The 14579-nt window shown below is 35.1% G+C and overlaps 1 protein-coding gene across 3 annotated transcripts in view; it reads left to right on the forward strand.

Moving 5' to 3' along the window:
• LOC105477273 (USO1 vesicle transport factor) overlaps positions 1-14579 on the forward strand; it is a 92116-nt gene that overhangs the window by 36760 nt on the left and 40777 nt on the right. For all 3 annotated transcript variants that reach the window (XM_011733716.2, XM_011733719.2, XM_071093511.1), the window contains 3 exons: positions 11142-11242; positions 11527-11629; positions 11787-11842. In XM_011733716.2, coding sequence (XP_011732018.2) covers positions 11142-11242; positions 11527-11629; positions 11787-11842 — 260 coding nt within the window. The remainder of the gene's footprint in view (positions 1-11141; positions 11243-11526; positions 11630-11786; positions 11843-14579) is intronic.

Genomic DNA, 14579 nt, shown 5'->3' on the forward strand with positions numbered 1-14579 from the left:
ATCACTTGAGTTCAGGAGTTCAAGATCAGCCTGGCCAGCATGGTGAAACCCTCTTTCTACTAAAAATACAAAAATTAGCCAGGTGTGGTGGCTGGTGCCTGTAATCTCAGTTACTTGGGAGGCTGAGGCAGGAGAATTGCTTGAACCCAGGAGACGGAGGCTGCAGTGAGCCAAGATCGTGCCACTGCACCATCCAGCCTGGGTGACAGAGTGAGACTCCGTCTCAAAAAAAAAAAAAAAAAAAAAAAAAAAAGAATAAATAAAAATTAAAGCTTTTTCTCTGGTAAGACAATGTATCCAAAATTACTTTGTATGTCCTTCCTGGAAAAAAAGTTTTTAGACAGTTCATTTAAAAATACTTGCCAGGTGCAGTGGTGCATGCCTGTAGTCCCAACTACTCGGGAGACTAAAGTGGGAGAATCACTTGAGCCCAGGAGTTCGAGGCTGCAGTGAGCAATGATTGCATCTGTGAATACCCACTGCACTCAAGGCTGGACAACATAGTGAAACCCTGCCTCTAAAAAAAAATAAAAATAAAAATCTTTAAAAGTAATATTTGAATATGTATACCCATATTACCTATAATCAATAAGAACTGGAAGGTATTCTAGTTCAGAGAATGTATATTGATATTGTCCCTTTAAAATAATGCATGCTCAGTAATGATGTTTTAGTTATTGACATTTCTTACATTAACTCATAGAACTCACTAATTTTTTATTTTCTTCTCTCTAATCTCTTTCAAGTTTCATTTACTTTTAACATTGATATTTGTTTTCTTCATAACTAAAGTAACCAAGGTTTTTTTGGTTTGTTTTGTTTTACCAATTTTCTTGAGGTGCTTAACTTTTTTTAAATGAAGAAGGAAATATTCTTACCTAAAGCAGTATTTAAAAGGTATATAACAAAGTTGCCTATATATAATAAAAATACTAACAAAGAAACTAACTTGTTAAAGTATGAAGCATTACCTTTTGTGACATTCGAATCCTTTGACCTCAGATGATACCAGAGCATTGTGTCTTGACTCTTGTCAAGCTATTTCCTTGTTGGATGGTAAAGATCAGTAGTTGTATCTATTTTTGTGATATCATATTTATAGAGAGCTTTAAAACTTATCGAGTCCTTTCATGTTTATCTTATATAATCCTCATAGCAGCCAGTGAGGTAGGTGGTATTTTTCTACTTTCTAAAGATGAGAAAATGGAAGCCCAGAGATGATGTAACATATGGTATCATTGAGTAAGTAGAAGAACAATTTTACTTTTTTTTTTGAGACAGTCTCCCTCTGTTGCCAGGCTAGAGTGCAGTGGCGCAGTCTCAGCTCACTGCAGCGGCGCAGTCTCAGCTCACTGCAGCCTCCGCCTCCTGGGTTCAAGCAATTCTTGTGCCTCAGCCTCCCAAGTAGCCGGGATTACAGGCACGTGCCACCACACCCAGCTAATTTTTCTATTTTTAGTAGAGACAGAGTTTCACCATGTTGGCCAGGTTGGTCTTGATCTCCAGACCTTATGATCCTCTCTCCTTGGCCTCCCAAAGTGTTGGGATTACAGGCGTGAGCCACCACTGTGCCCAACCAGAACAATATTTTTTAATACATTTTTTCCCTCCTTTTTTTTTTTAAGTATTTCTTAGATTTTTAATTCAATAAATTATGGCCAATTTTTCTTTATTTTTCTAAATGGGTTCTTCATTGAATCATATAATTCACATAACTAGTTTATAGAATATTCAGATAAATGTTAAAAAGTATATGTGTACCTGGCCAGGCACAGTGATTCACCCTGCACTTTGGGAGGCCGAGGCAGGCGGATCACAAGGTCAGGAGATCAAGACCATCCTGGCTAACACAGTGAAACCCTGTCTCTACTGAAAATACAAAAAATTAGCCAGGCTTGGTGGCGGGCGCCTGTAGTCCCAGCTACTCAGGAGGCTGAAGCAGGAGAATGGCGTGAACCTGGGAGGCGGAGCTTGCAGTGAGCCGAGATCACGCCGCTGCACTCCAGCCTGGGCGACAGTGCGAGACTCCTTCTCAAAAAATAAAAAAAAGTATACGTGTACCTGTTTAATTAACTACCAGTATAAACGAAGATTATTTGATACTTCTTCACTCTGAGTTAGGACTCTTTTTATTAGGATATCTCGTTTTATAAAGCAATTTCCTTTTTTCATAATATAGGTTGTGAACTTAGTATAAAGTAGGTTTCCAAAGAGAAGATCCAGAAATGTTTTTAAACATTGTTTACATCTCTGGAAAAAGTACTACTAGAAATACATTTTAAGAGTAAATGTATCTATGCATATGTACTTAAATGCCAGTCATATGAACAGGCCTGAAAACTATCCAGAGCTATACAGATGATGGTTCAACTTAACGATTTTTTGACTTACGATGGTGTGAAAGCAATATGCATTCAGTAGAATCTATACTTCGAGTACCCATACAACCATTCTGTTTTTTCACCTTCAGTACAGTAGTCAGCAAATTACATGAGATAGTCAATACTTCATTATAAAATAGGATTTCTGTTATGTTTTGCCCAGCTGTAGGATAATGTAAGTGTTCTGGGCACATTTAGAGTAGGTTAAACATATTAAATACATTTTCAACCTATGATATTTTCAGTTTATGATGGGCTTATCAGGACATAACCCCATTGTAAGTTGAGGAGCATCTGTGTAAGTACTTAGAATGGGCATTTTTTTATTTTACATGCCTATCTTAAATTTATTTTTACTATGGTAACAAAGGGCCATTTCATTTTTATCTTATTTTTTTCATTTACCTTACAATAAATGGTCATTTACTTTTACAGGTTATAAATACACAATATAGTATATAAACTGTAGGCTATAAAAAACTTAGCTCTAAAGGTTGTAATCTAATGATTACTGATGAGGGAAGATGGGTTTACTTGTTTCATGCCTTTGCTTACACATATAATAGGTATAATTTCTCATGGTTCTAGTTTTTGTTCACAACTTTTAGATATTAGTGTAGTAGTTTATAGTAGTTGTAGCTTAATTTACTGCTACATTGAAAGCTTTGTGTATTACCTTAATTGCTTAGCTAATTTGGGGATACTTCATTAAAGTTCAGAAGTGCTGTCTTATGACTAACTTAAAAGAAATGGTGTATGTCTCACACTTTTTAAAATTGACAGTGTTAAACCAGAAGGAACAATTGATCCTTGGAAGAGGACCATATTTTACTAGTTCAATTCAAAATGTAAATTTTAATTCTATACCGATAAGCTACAGCATATTATACAATATAGCTACAGAATAAAATATATTAACTCTGCTTCTTGCTGAGTTACTTGCTTGTGCCCAATGCAAACACTGAATTAAACTTTTTCTGGTATTAGACCTGACTTCCTTGAAGCATAGCACAGAAGTTCTAGAGAGTGCTCTGTATTAAAACGGGTTCATAGTTAAATAAACATAAATACTGTGTTCCCCTCTGAAGTTTCATAAAGTTTACACTGGTCTAGTAAGTGCTGAGAAGCCTGCAGTGAAGAAACCTGTTCAACTTTAATCCAAATATATTTGTCCACAGGGGCTTACTTCTGCCACATACTTATTAACGTGCCATACTCTCCTTTGTTTTGAAATATACTAACCAAGGCTTGGTTAGTTGCTTGTGTGTACATACATAAAAATATTTCAGCATTTTAAAATACATTTTAGGGGAAGAATCCATCAAGTCTGTATATGGTTTTTTTCTTCCTTTTAAAATTTGTTTGTAATTTTTAATGTTTTCCCAAATGTCAATAACTATAATTTTTAGCTTTTCTCACGAGGTCACAAACTTTTGACCCAAGGGCATTGTCTGTCTTATAAGCAAGGCTGTTTGACCCATATAGTATTTTAAGTAATGTGACTAAGTTGCCAGTATTATAAATTGGGAGCTTTGTGTCAATGTTTGTATTTTAGACTTCATTTTTTAAAAACCTGAAGATTGACAATACCTGGATCTGCATTCCTACATGGCAACACGCAGCTGGAATTGAGTAACTGCTGTTTTCCTTAGATAGGGCATATACTCCCCATCCTCTAATGTTAGCCTGCTTCACTCACTCCCATTACTGTCTTTTGTTTATAGTCAAGTTTTCATTCTCTACTATCTTCACACCACTGAGATAAAAATACTTATACTATAAATTATTTTCAAACGCATGATTTTTTAAGCTATATATCCCATTCAACAAATATGACTATATGCAAACGGAAAATAGCCCTACAAAGCACCCATGACTAAGTTAATGTTGCTGTGATTTTAATTTCTAGAGAGAGAGAAATTCTGAGAGAGAATATTACTTGTCTTTTGAACATAGATTTCTGATGTATTTGGAGGGGAATGCATGTCAAATGCATTTGACATGCATTCCCCATGGGCCCTTTTTGTATAATTTCTTTATCTGCTTTTTTATCTATACAGTTTCACTAGAATTTGGCTAACATTGCCACGATTTGTTAGGGTTCTGGGGTGGCTTAAAAAACAAGGTAGGCTCGTTAGCCCACTAGCTCTTGTGACATCTTATTGGGTACGTAGCATTTACCATACTGTGGCAATCAGGACTTCTGTTCATAGCCAATTCTAAAGATGAAAGTTTTCAAAAGATTCTGTGAGCTCCCAAGTTCCCATATCTTTTCCAGTTTTTTCACAGTCTCCTTTTCCATCAGTCTGTCAACTTGTAAATAAAATGGGAAGGGTGGTGGCCGGGCACGGTGGCTCATGCCTGTAATCCCAGCACTTTGGGAGGCCGAGGCGGGTGGATCATGAGGTCAGGAGATTGAGACCATCCTGACTAACACGGTAAAACCCCGTCTCTACTAAAAAAAAATACAAAAAATTAGACGGGCATGGTGGCAAGCACCTATAGTCCCAGCTACTTGGGAGGCTGAGGCAGGAGAATGGCATAAACCCAGGAGGCGGAGCTTGCAGTGAGCTGAGATCACGCCCCTGCACTCCAGACTGGGAGAGAGAGCAAGACTCCGTCTCAAAAAATAAATTAATTAATTAAATAAAATAAAATGGGAAGGTTGTGCAGTTCTTGCTACTTATCTGGTACCAGTTTTTTGTTTGTTTATTTGTTTTTCAACTCCATTCATAAGTTCACCTTTGAGCTTTGAAAATCATAATTTACCAAGCAAGATTTTACCTTCAAGCATGTGTAAGTAATTAGGACACAGTTTTATCAGCTCACAAAGGAACAACAGGAAATCCTTTAAGCAGATCTGTAGCAGAGAATGTCCCTTAAATCCACTCTGGTTATATTTGAGTATTAGGCTTCCTTATGGTTATTATCAGGCCTTTGTAGCATCAACCCTGTGCCACCTTAACTCAATATCCTCAATATATCTGTGATTATGTAGTAACATGATAGCGTTCAAGTGTACTTTTGGTGTTTTTGTTTTGTTTTGTTGCATTTTTATCCTTTTATCCTCTCTACCTATTTTCCTGAAGTGGAAATAGTGACTGCTTCCCAATATAATTCTTCTGAAGCCACCACTAACCTAAAAAATAAAACTTTAATTAAAATACAGTCAGTTTACTTTTATTTAGAGTCCAATCATAAACTCAGTTACTTTTTTTGATAGGTTGCATATAACTTTTATGAGAAACAGAAAACTATAAGGTAAAATATCAAGACTTATTCACAGACAACTTTCTGGAAATACAGGATATACTTTTTCTTTCATCTTTTGCATCTTGGTGATAATACTTATTAATGGTAACCTTATAAGAATCCAAAATTCTGAATCATCAAAGGAAGATTGTTAGGTTCTGTTTCACTTGAAAATTTAGTAATACATTTATAGCTTATGTTGTAAATCTTAGGACCACTGTACTCAAGTGAGGGCAATTTACCCTCCTTTACCCCACTCCACTCCTAGTACATTTGGCAATGTCTGGAGACATTTTTCATTGTCACACTAAGAGGAAGTAAGACAGTGCTACTGCATCTAGTGGGTAAGGTCAGAGACAGTGCTAAACATCTTAAACTGCATGGAGAGTACAGCAAAGGCTTACCTGGCCAGAAGTGTCAGTAGTGCCAAGGTTGAGAAATCCTGTCTTGGGGATGATGATTTTGACGATGGTGATGATGACGATGCTTCTATTTATTGAGCACACTATTTACCAAGCCCTATGCTAGATGTTTTACTTATTTTAAATCCTCACAGAAAACCCCATGTGAAGACATTATCTCCATTTTACAAATAAGGAAACCAAGACTTGATGGAGTTAGGCTACTTGCCCAAAGTAACGTGGCTATTAAGTGGTTGAATGTGAGTTTAACTGGTCTTACTCAAAAATCTTTGTGAGCTTCTTCCATTATACTGTACTGCTACTCAGTATTTAACTACTCAACCCTAGTCATTTTGTAAATGAATGGAAATTACCTCTACCTGTGTTAGTAATGTACTTCTATTTCTTAAAGTTAAGTTCAGAGGGGATTCTACTTATCATTAGTATTTGACAGTCAGTCACTTCTTTCTCATTGAATACTTTCTTCATTTGTTTGTCAGTCTCCAAAGTCTCCTGACTTTCTTCCTTTTTCGTTGGTTACTCTTTGTCTCCTTCACATTTTTCCTCCTCATCTCCCCAACCTCTTAACATTGGAATGCCACAAGGCACAGATTTCTTTCCTTCCCCCTTCCCTCCCTTGTTGATTTCATCTAGGCTTGTAACTTCAAATGTAATTTATATGCTTGCCACTCAAATGTATATGTCCAACCCAGACCTCTCCACTGAAGTTCATCATTGTATATTCAAATATTCACTCAAAGCTTTACTTAGATAACCCCCAACACACATACAGCTCTATTGACATCTATTTAATGTACAATAACAAACATATGTAAATAATTTGATTACTTTTGATATATGTATAAACTCGTGGAACCATCAACACCACCACCGCCACCACCACCAAAATAGTGAACCCATCCAAAAGTTGTTTGTAATCCACAGCTTCTCCTTTTGGCCCCCTTTCAGTCACAATCTGCTTTCTGTCACTGCTGATTAGTCTGTACAGGTATTTTTCTAGGGTTTTATGTAAGTGAGATGATACAGTATATTCTCTTTTTGGTTGTGGGGGGACATCTGGTTTCTTTCACTCAGCATAATTATTTTGAATTTATTCCATGTTGTATATCAGTAGTTCATTCTTTTTTTATTGCTGAGTAGAATTTTGTTGTATCATCCTCCTCATTAGCATATGGATTGTTTCCAGTTTTTGGTTATCAAATTTTGATTGGGTCTATTTTTACCAAATATTTTATTTTGTAATTTAATCTTTTTATGTTCTGTTTATGAATGCCATAAACATTTATGTACTATTCATGCGTGAATATGTTTTTCTTGCTCTTCAGAAGAGAATGGCTAAGTGATATAGTAGGTTTATGTTTGACTATAAAAAGCTGCTAAAACATTTTTCAAAGTATTTGTACCATTTTACATTTCCTCCCATAGTGTTTGTGTCTCAGTTCTTCCATATACTCTCCAACATTTGGCATGATTAACTTTTTAAAATTTTAACTGTTCTAATACATGTGTAGTGGCCTCCCATTGTAGTTTTAATTTGTAATTTCTTAATGAATGTGGATGTCGAACAACGTATGTGAATTTTATTTTATTTTATTTTATTTTATTTTTTGTCATCCATATATCTTTCTTCTTTGGTGAAGTGTTTTATTTAGATCTTTTGCCTGTTTTTTACTGGGTTGTCTTACACTTGAGTTATAATCGTTCTTTATGTATTCTGTTTTCAAGTCCTTTGTGACATATATTTCACAAATTTTTTTTCTTTTTCTGTGACATTTCTTTCTTTGGAATAGCAAAAATAACATTTTGATTGGGTCCATTTTGTCAGTTTTTCCTTTTATAATGTAGACTTTTTGTATCTTATTTATGAAATCCTTCCCAAATCTAAGGTCACTAAGATTTTCTACTATGTTTTCTTTTAAAAGTTTTATAACTCTTGGCCAGGCACGGTGGCTCATGCCTGTAATCCCAGCATTTTGGGAGGCCGAGGCGGGCAGATCACAAGGTCAGGAGATTGAAACCATCCTGGCTAACATGGTAAAACCCCGTCTCTACTAAAAATACAAAAAATTAGCCGGGCGTGGTGGCGGGTGCCTGTAGTCCCAGCTATGCAGGAGGCTGAGGCAGGAGAATGGCCAGAACCTGGGAGAAGGAGCTTGCAGTGAGCCAAGATCGCACCACTGCACTCCAGCCTGGGCGACAGAGCGAGACTCCGTCTCGAAAATAAAAAATAAAAAAATAAGTTTTATAACTCTTGCAATTAGGTCTGTAGTTAATTTCTAGTTTCACACTTAGGTCCATCATCCATTTTGAGTTAATGGATTTATTTCTGGACTCTGTTCTCATCTATTGATCTGTACGTGGCATCATCTTGATTACTGTAGCTGTATAATAAATCTTGAAATTATGTAGTGTTAAGTCCTCCAACTTTGTTGTTCAGAATTGTTTTGACTGTTAGGTTTTTTGCATTTGCATACCGGTTTTAGAATCAGCTTATGAATTTCTACAGAAAAGGCCAACTGAGAATTTCATTGGGATTCTGTTGACTGTAGATCAATTTGTGAAAAACTGACACAAAAATATTGCACACTTCTAATACAAGAACACAGTATATCTCTATTTTTGCAGGTCTTCATTTTTTTTTCTCCTTTTTTGGGACAGGGTCTTACTTTGTCACCCAGACTAGAGTGCAGTGGTACAATCATAGCTCACTGCAGCCTCAAACTCCTGGGCTCAAGGGATCCTCCCACCTCAGCCTCCGCAGTAGCTGGTACTACAGGCATGTGCCACCATGCCAGCCTAAATTTTTATTTTTTGTAGAGACAAGTTCTCACTATGTTGCCCAGGCTGGTCTTGAATTCCTGAGCTTAAGCAATTCTACCTCAGCCTCCCAAAGTTCTAGGATTACAGGTGGGAGCCACTGTGCCTGGCCTGTTCTTTAATTTCTCTCAGCAGTGTTTTGGAGTTTTCAGAGTATAAGTAGCGCACACCTATTGTCAAATGTTTTTGTTGATGCTATTGTAAGTGGTACTGTTTTTTGAATTTTAATTTCTAATTGTTGTTACTAGTGTCTATTAATAGAAATACAATTAATTTTGTGTATGACCTTTTACCCTGCAACTTGCTAAGCTTACTTATTAGTTCTATTAGCTCTTTTGTAGATTCCATAATACTTTCCTCATAGACAAACATGTCATCTGTAAATAAAGACAGTTTTACTTCTTGTTTTCTAATCTGTATGCCTTTTCTTTTTCCTGCCTTATGACATTGACTAGGATCTTCAGTACAATGTTGACTAGAATTGATGAGATTGGACATTCTTGCCTCCTTCTGATCTTAAAGAGGAAAACATTCAGTCTTTCACCATTAAGTATGATGTTAGCTATAAGGTTTTTGTAGTTGCACTTTGTCATCCAGTCTTGTGACTTTAAATATCATTTATATGTTTACCACTCTAATATGTGTATCCAACACAGACTTCTCCACTGATATCTATGTTAGTATTTATCCAGCTTCTTACTTGGTATGTCCACTTGGATTTTTATAAGATATCTCAAACTTTATATGTCCAAAACTAAAGTTCTGATTGTATACTTCCAGCTTGCTTCTCCCATAGTGTTTCCAGTCTCAGTAAATGGCAACCCTATCCTTCTAGTTCTCTAGACCAAAAGCTTGGAATCACTCTTCCTTTTCTTTCTTCCTGACTCTCCACACTCCTCTGTGCAACATGTCAGCAAATCATATTCCCTTGTAATAAAAATTATGACATCTAAGGTCTAAGCCACCTTCACGTGACTATCTTGGTAATGCTTCCTGACCTGTTTCCCTTTTTTCCTTACTCAGTGACATTCTGTTCTCAGCATAGCAACCAGAGTAATCCTTTTAAAACTAAAGTATTTTGTTGTTGTTGTTTAAATAATATGATTTTCAGGCTCAAAAGCAGTGAATTCTTTAAGAGAAATATTTCTTGGAGTTTCTGAAGGATAAACCCAGCATATTTAGGTAATTAATCAGTTGGAAAACATTTCATTTCTACTTTTGGTCTCTTCTTTTTCCTGTGTAAACAATTAGATGGGATTATGACTGTCTGACTGTCAATCTTGGATTGTTGCTTTTCCTGTCATCTGCTGGGTTTTTTTTCTCACATTTAGAAAAGAACTTTCTGAGGGATAATGGGTTTGATCTTGACTGCCAGCTCCATTGGCTTATAGTCACTTACTGGGGTACTATATGGAAAAGGATTCTGATGCTCAGCCAGTGCTGTGATTAATTAGCTGTGTCTGGTGTGAGTGAGAGAATGGGAAGTAGTATGCTTGCATCTCTAATTTGAGTTTATAATACAGGCAGATCTTAAGTAATTTGCTTTGGCAGTTGTTGCTTTCATTTTTTGTGATCTTTTACTTTTTTTTTTTTTGACGTAGTACATTGAAACAACAAATAATTAAAAGACATTTAAACACTAAAGACAAATGTAAAATCCTTTAAACAATAAAGAAATTAGATGTCAAATTCTGATTTTATTGCCAAAGAATTTTGTAGGAGATATATATGCAAAAGATACTGAGAAATCTGGAGTAGATTGGTTTAATTTCATAATTAAATTATTTAACCCAGTAACACTAACAATCAGCAAGGACTATATGTTCAATATTGTTTTGGGGACAAGGGTTTTGAGATACAACTTATATACAATAAAATTTAGTCTGAATTGTAGTCTGAGTTTGGGCAGAAGTATACAAAAGTGTAACCACTACCACATTCTAGATAGACTATTTCTATCCCAAGTTGTTTCCTTATGCGCTAATAGAAGGGTAACTTAAAAATGTCCTTGAGAAAATATGAATATTTAAATATCCTTTTTTTAGATATCATATTTAAATATTTAACCAATAAAATGTATTTAAATGAATTTGAACATTATTTTAAAGATATAGCTTTACATAATAATTGTGATATTGCTGCCAGCCACACTGTTCCAGTGTTGAATTGTTTACCAGGAAAATTATCATTTACGCTTAACTCTTCAATGAAAAGATAATTTAAAATAACCTACTATTAAATTGAGATTCTTTATTTTTGAATATTACAGAAGAAAATTCCACAAGACAGAGTGAAGATTTGGGAAGCCAATTTACAGAAATTTTCATTAAGCAGCAAGAAAATGTCACTCTTCTGTTATCTTTATTGGAGGTAAATAGGGAACCTTGATGTTTTTGTCATCTTAATAAAGCTGCTTTTGTTGCCTTTTGGTTGTTATTGAGGAAGTAACGTATATATCTTTGTAGGTAGTGAAGTTTATTGTATTATAACAAGAGATCCACATGCATGTTTCAAGAACTATGTAATCACTTAAAGTATGCTAAACTTGCATGTTTTACTTGTAGTTTCTGGTACAAATTACTATTAGTGGAAAAGATGTTTTTCTTGAAAATGTGAATTATAGATGTTAAATATTTTAAATTCTCATATTGCAGGAGTTTGATTTCCATGTCCGCTGGCCTGGTGTGAAGCTCCTTACTTCTCTTTTAAAACAACTAGGGCCTCAGGTGCAACAAATTATTTTAGTCAGTCCTATGGGTAAGTGACTTACCTGTTTTATATTATTTTGATTAAAACATGAGTATCATTTCCTAGAGAAAGGGACTGAAATGGTGTGTTAGTAAATTGTTAATAATTTGAGTCACTATTTGTATTTTTGGTCTGCCAGCATTTTTCACATGGTTGTATGTTCTAGGTGTTTCAAGATTGATGGACTTACTAGCGGATTCCAGGGAAGTTATACGTAATGATGTAAGTTAAATTTGAAAAAGAAATACAAAAATATGTGGCTTTTTTTTCTCTCGCATATCCTTGTTGTTGAGTTTTAGGAAGTTAGAGTTAGAAAGTTGGAGTAATGACTTTAAAAAAACAAAAATTTTTTTTAATTCAAAATTAGAGATGGGGGTCTCTCTATGTTGCCCAGGTTTGTCTTGAATTTCTGGGCTCGAGCAGTCCTCCCGTCTCGGCCTCCCAAGATGCTGGGATTACAGACATGAGCCACTGAGCCTGGCTGGAGTAATGACCTTTTAAAGTTGTATACAAGGCCACATTGTTTCATTCTTTTCTGGCTATCCAGTATTTTGGGTTAGACAAACCATTTTGCCGTTCAAATTTATTTCTTTCATTAGTTTAGGATTTCTTATACTATCTGCTGAAAGGTTGTATTTGACACCAAACTCTACCTCCAGAATTTCCTTTTCCTCCTAAAGAGTAGAGGAGATACCTCCAGACATTGAACTGTGTAAACCCAACAAAGCATTATGTTTGGAATCCTCACCCTTATTTGATTGAGTGTGTATTTCTAAGGATTTGCCTTGTTAATCATGGAGCATGATTTGCTCTGGACTTATTTTCCATTCTGATTTATTTTATATTTGCATATAAGTGAATATTTTTGTATTGATGCTGTATGTTTTGTTGCATAAGCATTTTTCTCTATTGTTACCTATAACTTCATAAAAATTATGTAATACTTAAAATAGCAATTAGAAAAATTAAATTCTGGAGCTAGGAGATCATATCAAGCTAATTAAGTCTCCATATTTATAGTGAAATGCCCAAGACCCACAGAACCAAGTGAAGTTAAGTGTTCTTTGTTAGCCATATCTTACTCATCTTTTTATTTATGGTATTGGCCCTACGAGTTTTTCATCATAAGTCTTAGTAAATATCATTTGGATTGCTCTTAGCCTTATAACTGGTTAATGACAAAGCAGAGACAAAACTGAAACATTCTTAACTCAGTCTATGGATACAGTTTTTAAAATTTGTTGTACTTAAAATTTTGTAATATGTGTATCGATTCAGTATTATAGGTAGTGAACTTAATATAGTATGTAACTTACAAGAAGGACATTTTTTATCTTTAGTATTTAAATGTCATGTTTTAAGAATTGTCTTACTTAAATAGTTATCTATCTATTAGGAATTTGGGATATCTTTCCTTGACTAAAATCTGATTGTGTATCTTTAAAGCTTCTGTTCTTTTCATGTCCCACAGTTTAAATAAGAGGATATCATGCAAATCATAAATTACGTCTCCCCACATCATTTAATTTCATTACCACTTATTTTCATTTTCAGATATAAAAGTGCTCTTTAAAAATAACTGCATTAGGCCAGGCGTGGTGGCTCACACCTGTAATCCCAGCACTTTGGAAGGCCGAGACGGGTGGATCACCTGAGGTCAGGAGTTTGAGACCAGCCTGGTCAACATGGTGAAATCCCGTCTCACTAAACATACAAAAAATTAACTGGGCAAAGTGGCGGGCACCTGTAATACCAGCTACTTGGGAGGCTGAGGCAGGAGAATCACTTGAACCTGGGAGGCGGAGGTTGCAGTGAGTCGAGACTGTGCCATTGCACTCCAGCCTGGGCAACAAGAAAGAAACTCTGTCTCAAAAACATAATAATAATAACTGAATTAATTCTGAAATCTCCTGTTTTCCTTTAACTCTTTACCTTTTTATTCTGCTCCTAACCTTTTTTCCTCAACTTTTATTTGAGACGGAGAAATACATGTCTATTTATATTGGTTTTTATTAATTTTATGATCGCAGATTAAGTTCTGTTTTTGTTGTAATATTTAGGTTTTTGGTTTTTGCATGTTTTGTAACCATGTATTTTTATTTTGATAAACCTATTCAAGAGGATAAAGAGAAAAGAAACTAAAATATACTAAGACCTTGAAAGCTAGTGGGTTCTGTAGAACTTATCTCCTTTAGTCTTTATAAAAACCTGTGACAGAGATATTACATGAGTATACTATAAATTCATGTAATTTGCTTAAAGTTGGCACAACTAGTCAGTAGGGCAACCAGTTTTTTTTTGTTTTGTTTTGTTTTGTTTTTTTCATTAGTTTTTGAGGAACAGGCAGTGTTTGGGCAACCAGTTTTTAAATCCACTTTATCTAACTCAGAGCCTAAATGTTTTCTCCACTGTATTTCTTCTTCTCTTTGTTAGTAGTTAAACTGAAATTGGCAGCATTAAGTGGGAGAATTTGACATCCAAAAATAACTTTTCACCTTTTTCTCCCATATTAATGTTGAAAGTTGACAAGAAAATGAGTGGAATAAGCCCAATAAAGTCATGGGCATTTTTTGTCTTATATGAATACTTACCTACTCAGTACTGATAGCCAACAGCTGGTTTGCCTCTGTGGGACTTTTTTATTACCTATTTGCTATTCTTCTTCCTCTACAATAATATCTGTGCTTTTTTCGTAAAATATTTCTTGTCTCTTTTACCATCATGCTATTATTTAACACTTAGGGGCTCATAAATTGCTTAATACCAAAATAAGCAAAAATGGGAATAGTGAGTTTTTCTTGAATGATAAAGAGATTATAAAATATGTAAACTATATCCAGCTTACCAGGAGCTGAGAAAAACTGGAAGTCAGAGGCAAAGGCTGCTGTGAATTGTCTTGTGTTGGACATGCCATTCATAAAGCATCAATTTTCATCTTCCTTTTTTCTTTTGACTTAGA

This window comes from Macaca nemestrina, chromosome 3 (assembly GCF_043159975.1).
Source record: "Macaca nemestrina isolate mMacNem1 chromosome 3, mMacNem.hap1, whole genome shotgun sequence".
NCBI lineage: Eukaryota > Metazoa > Chordata > Mammalia > Primates > Cercopithecidae > Macaca > Macaca nemestrina.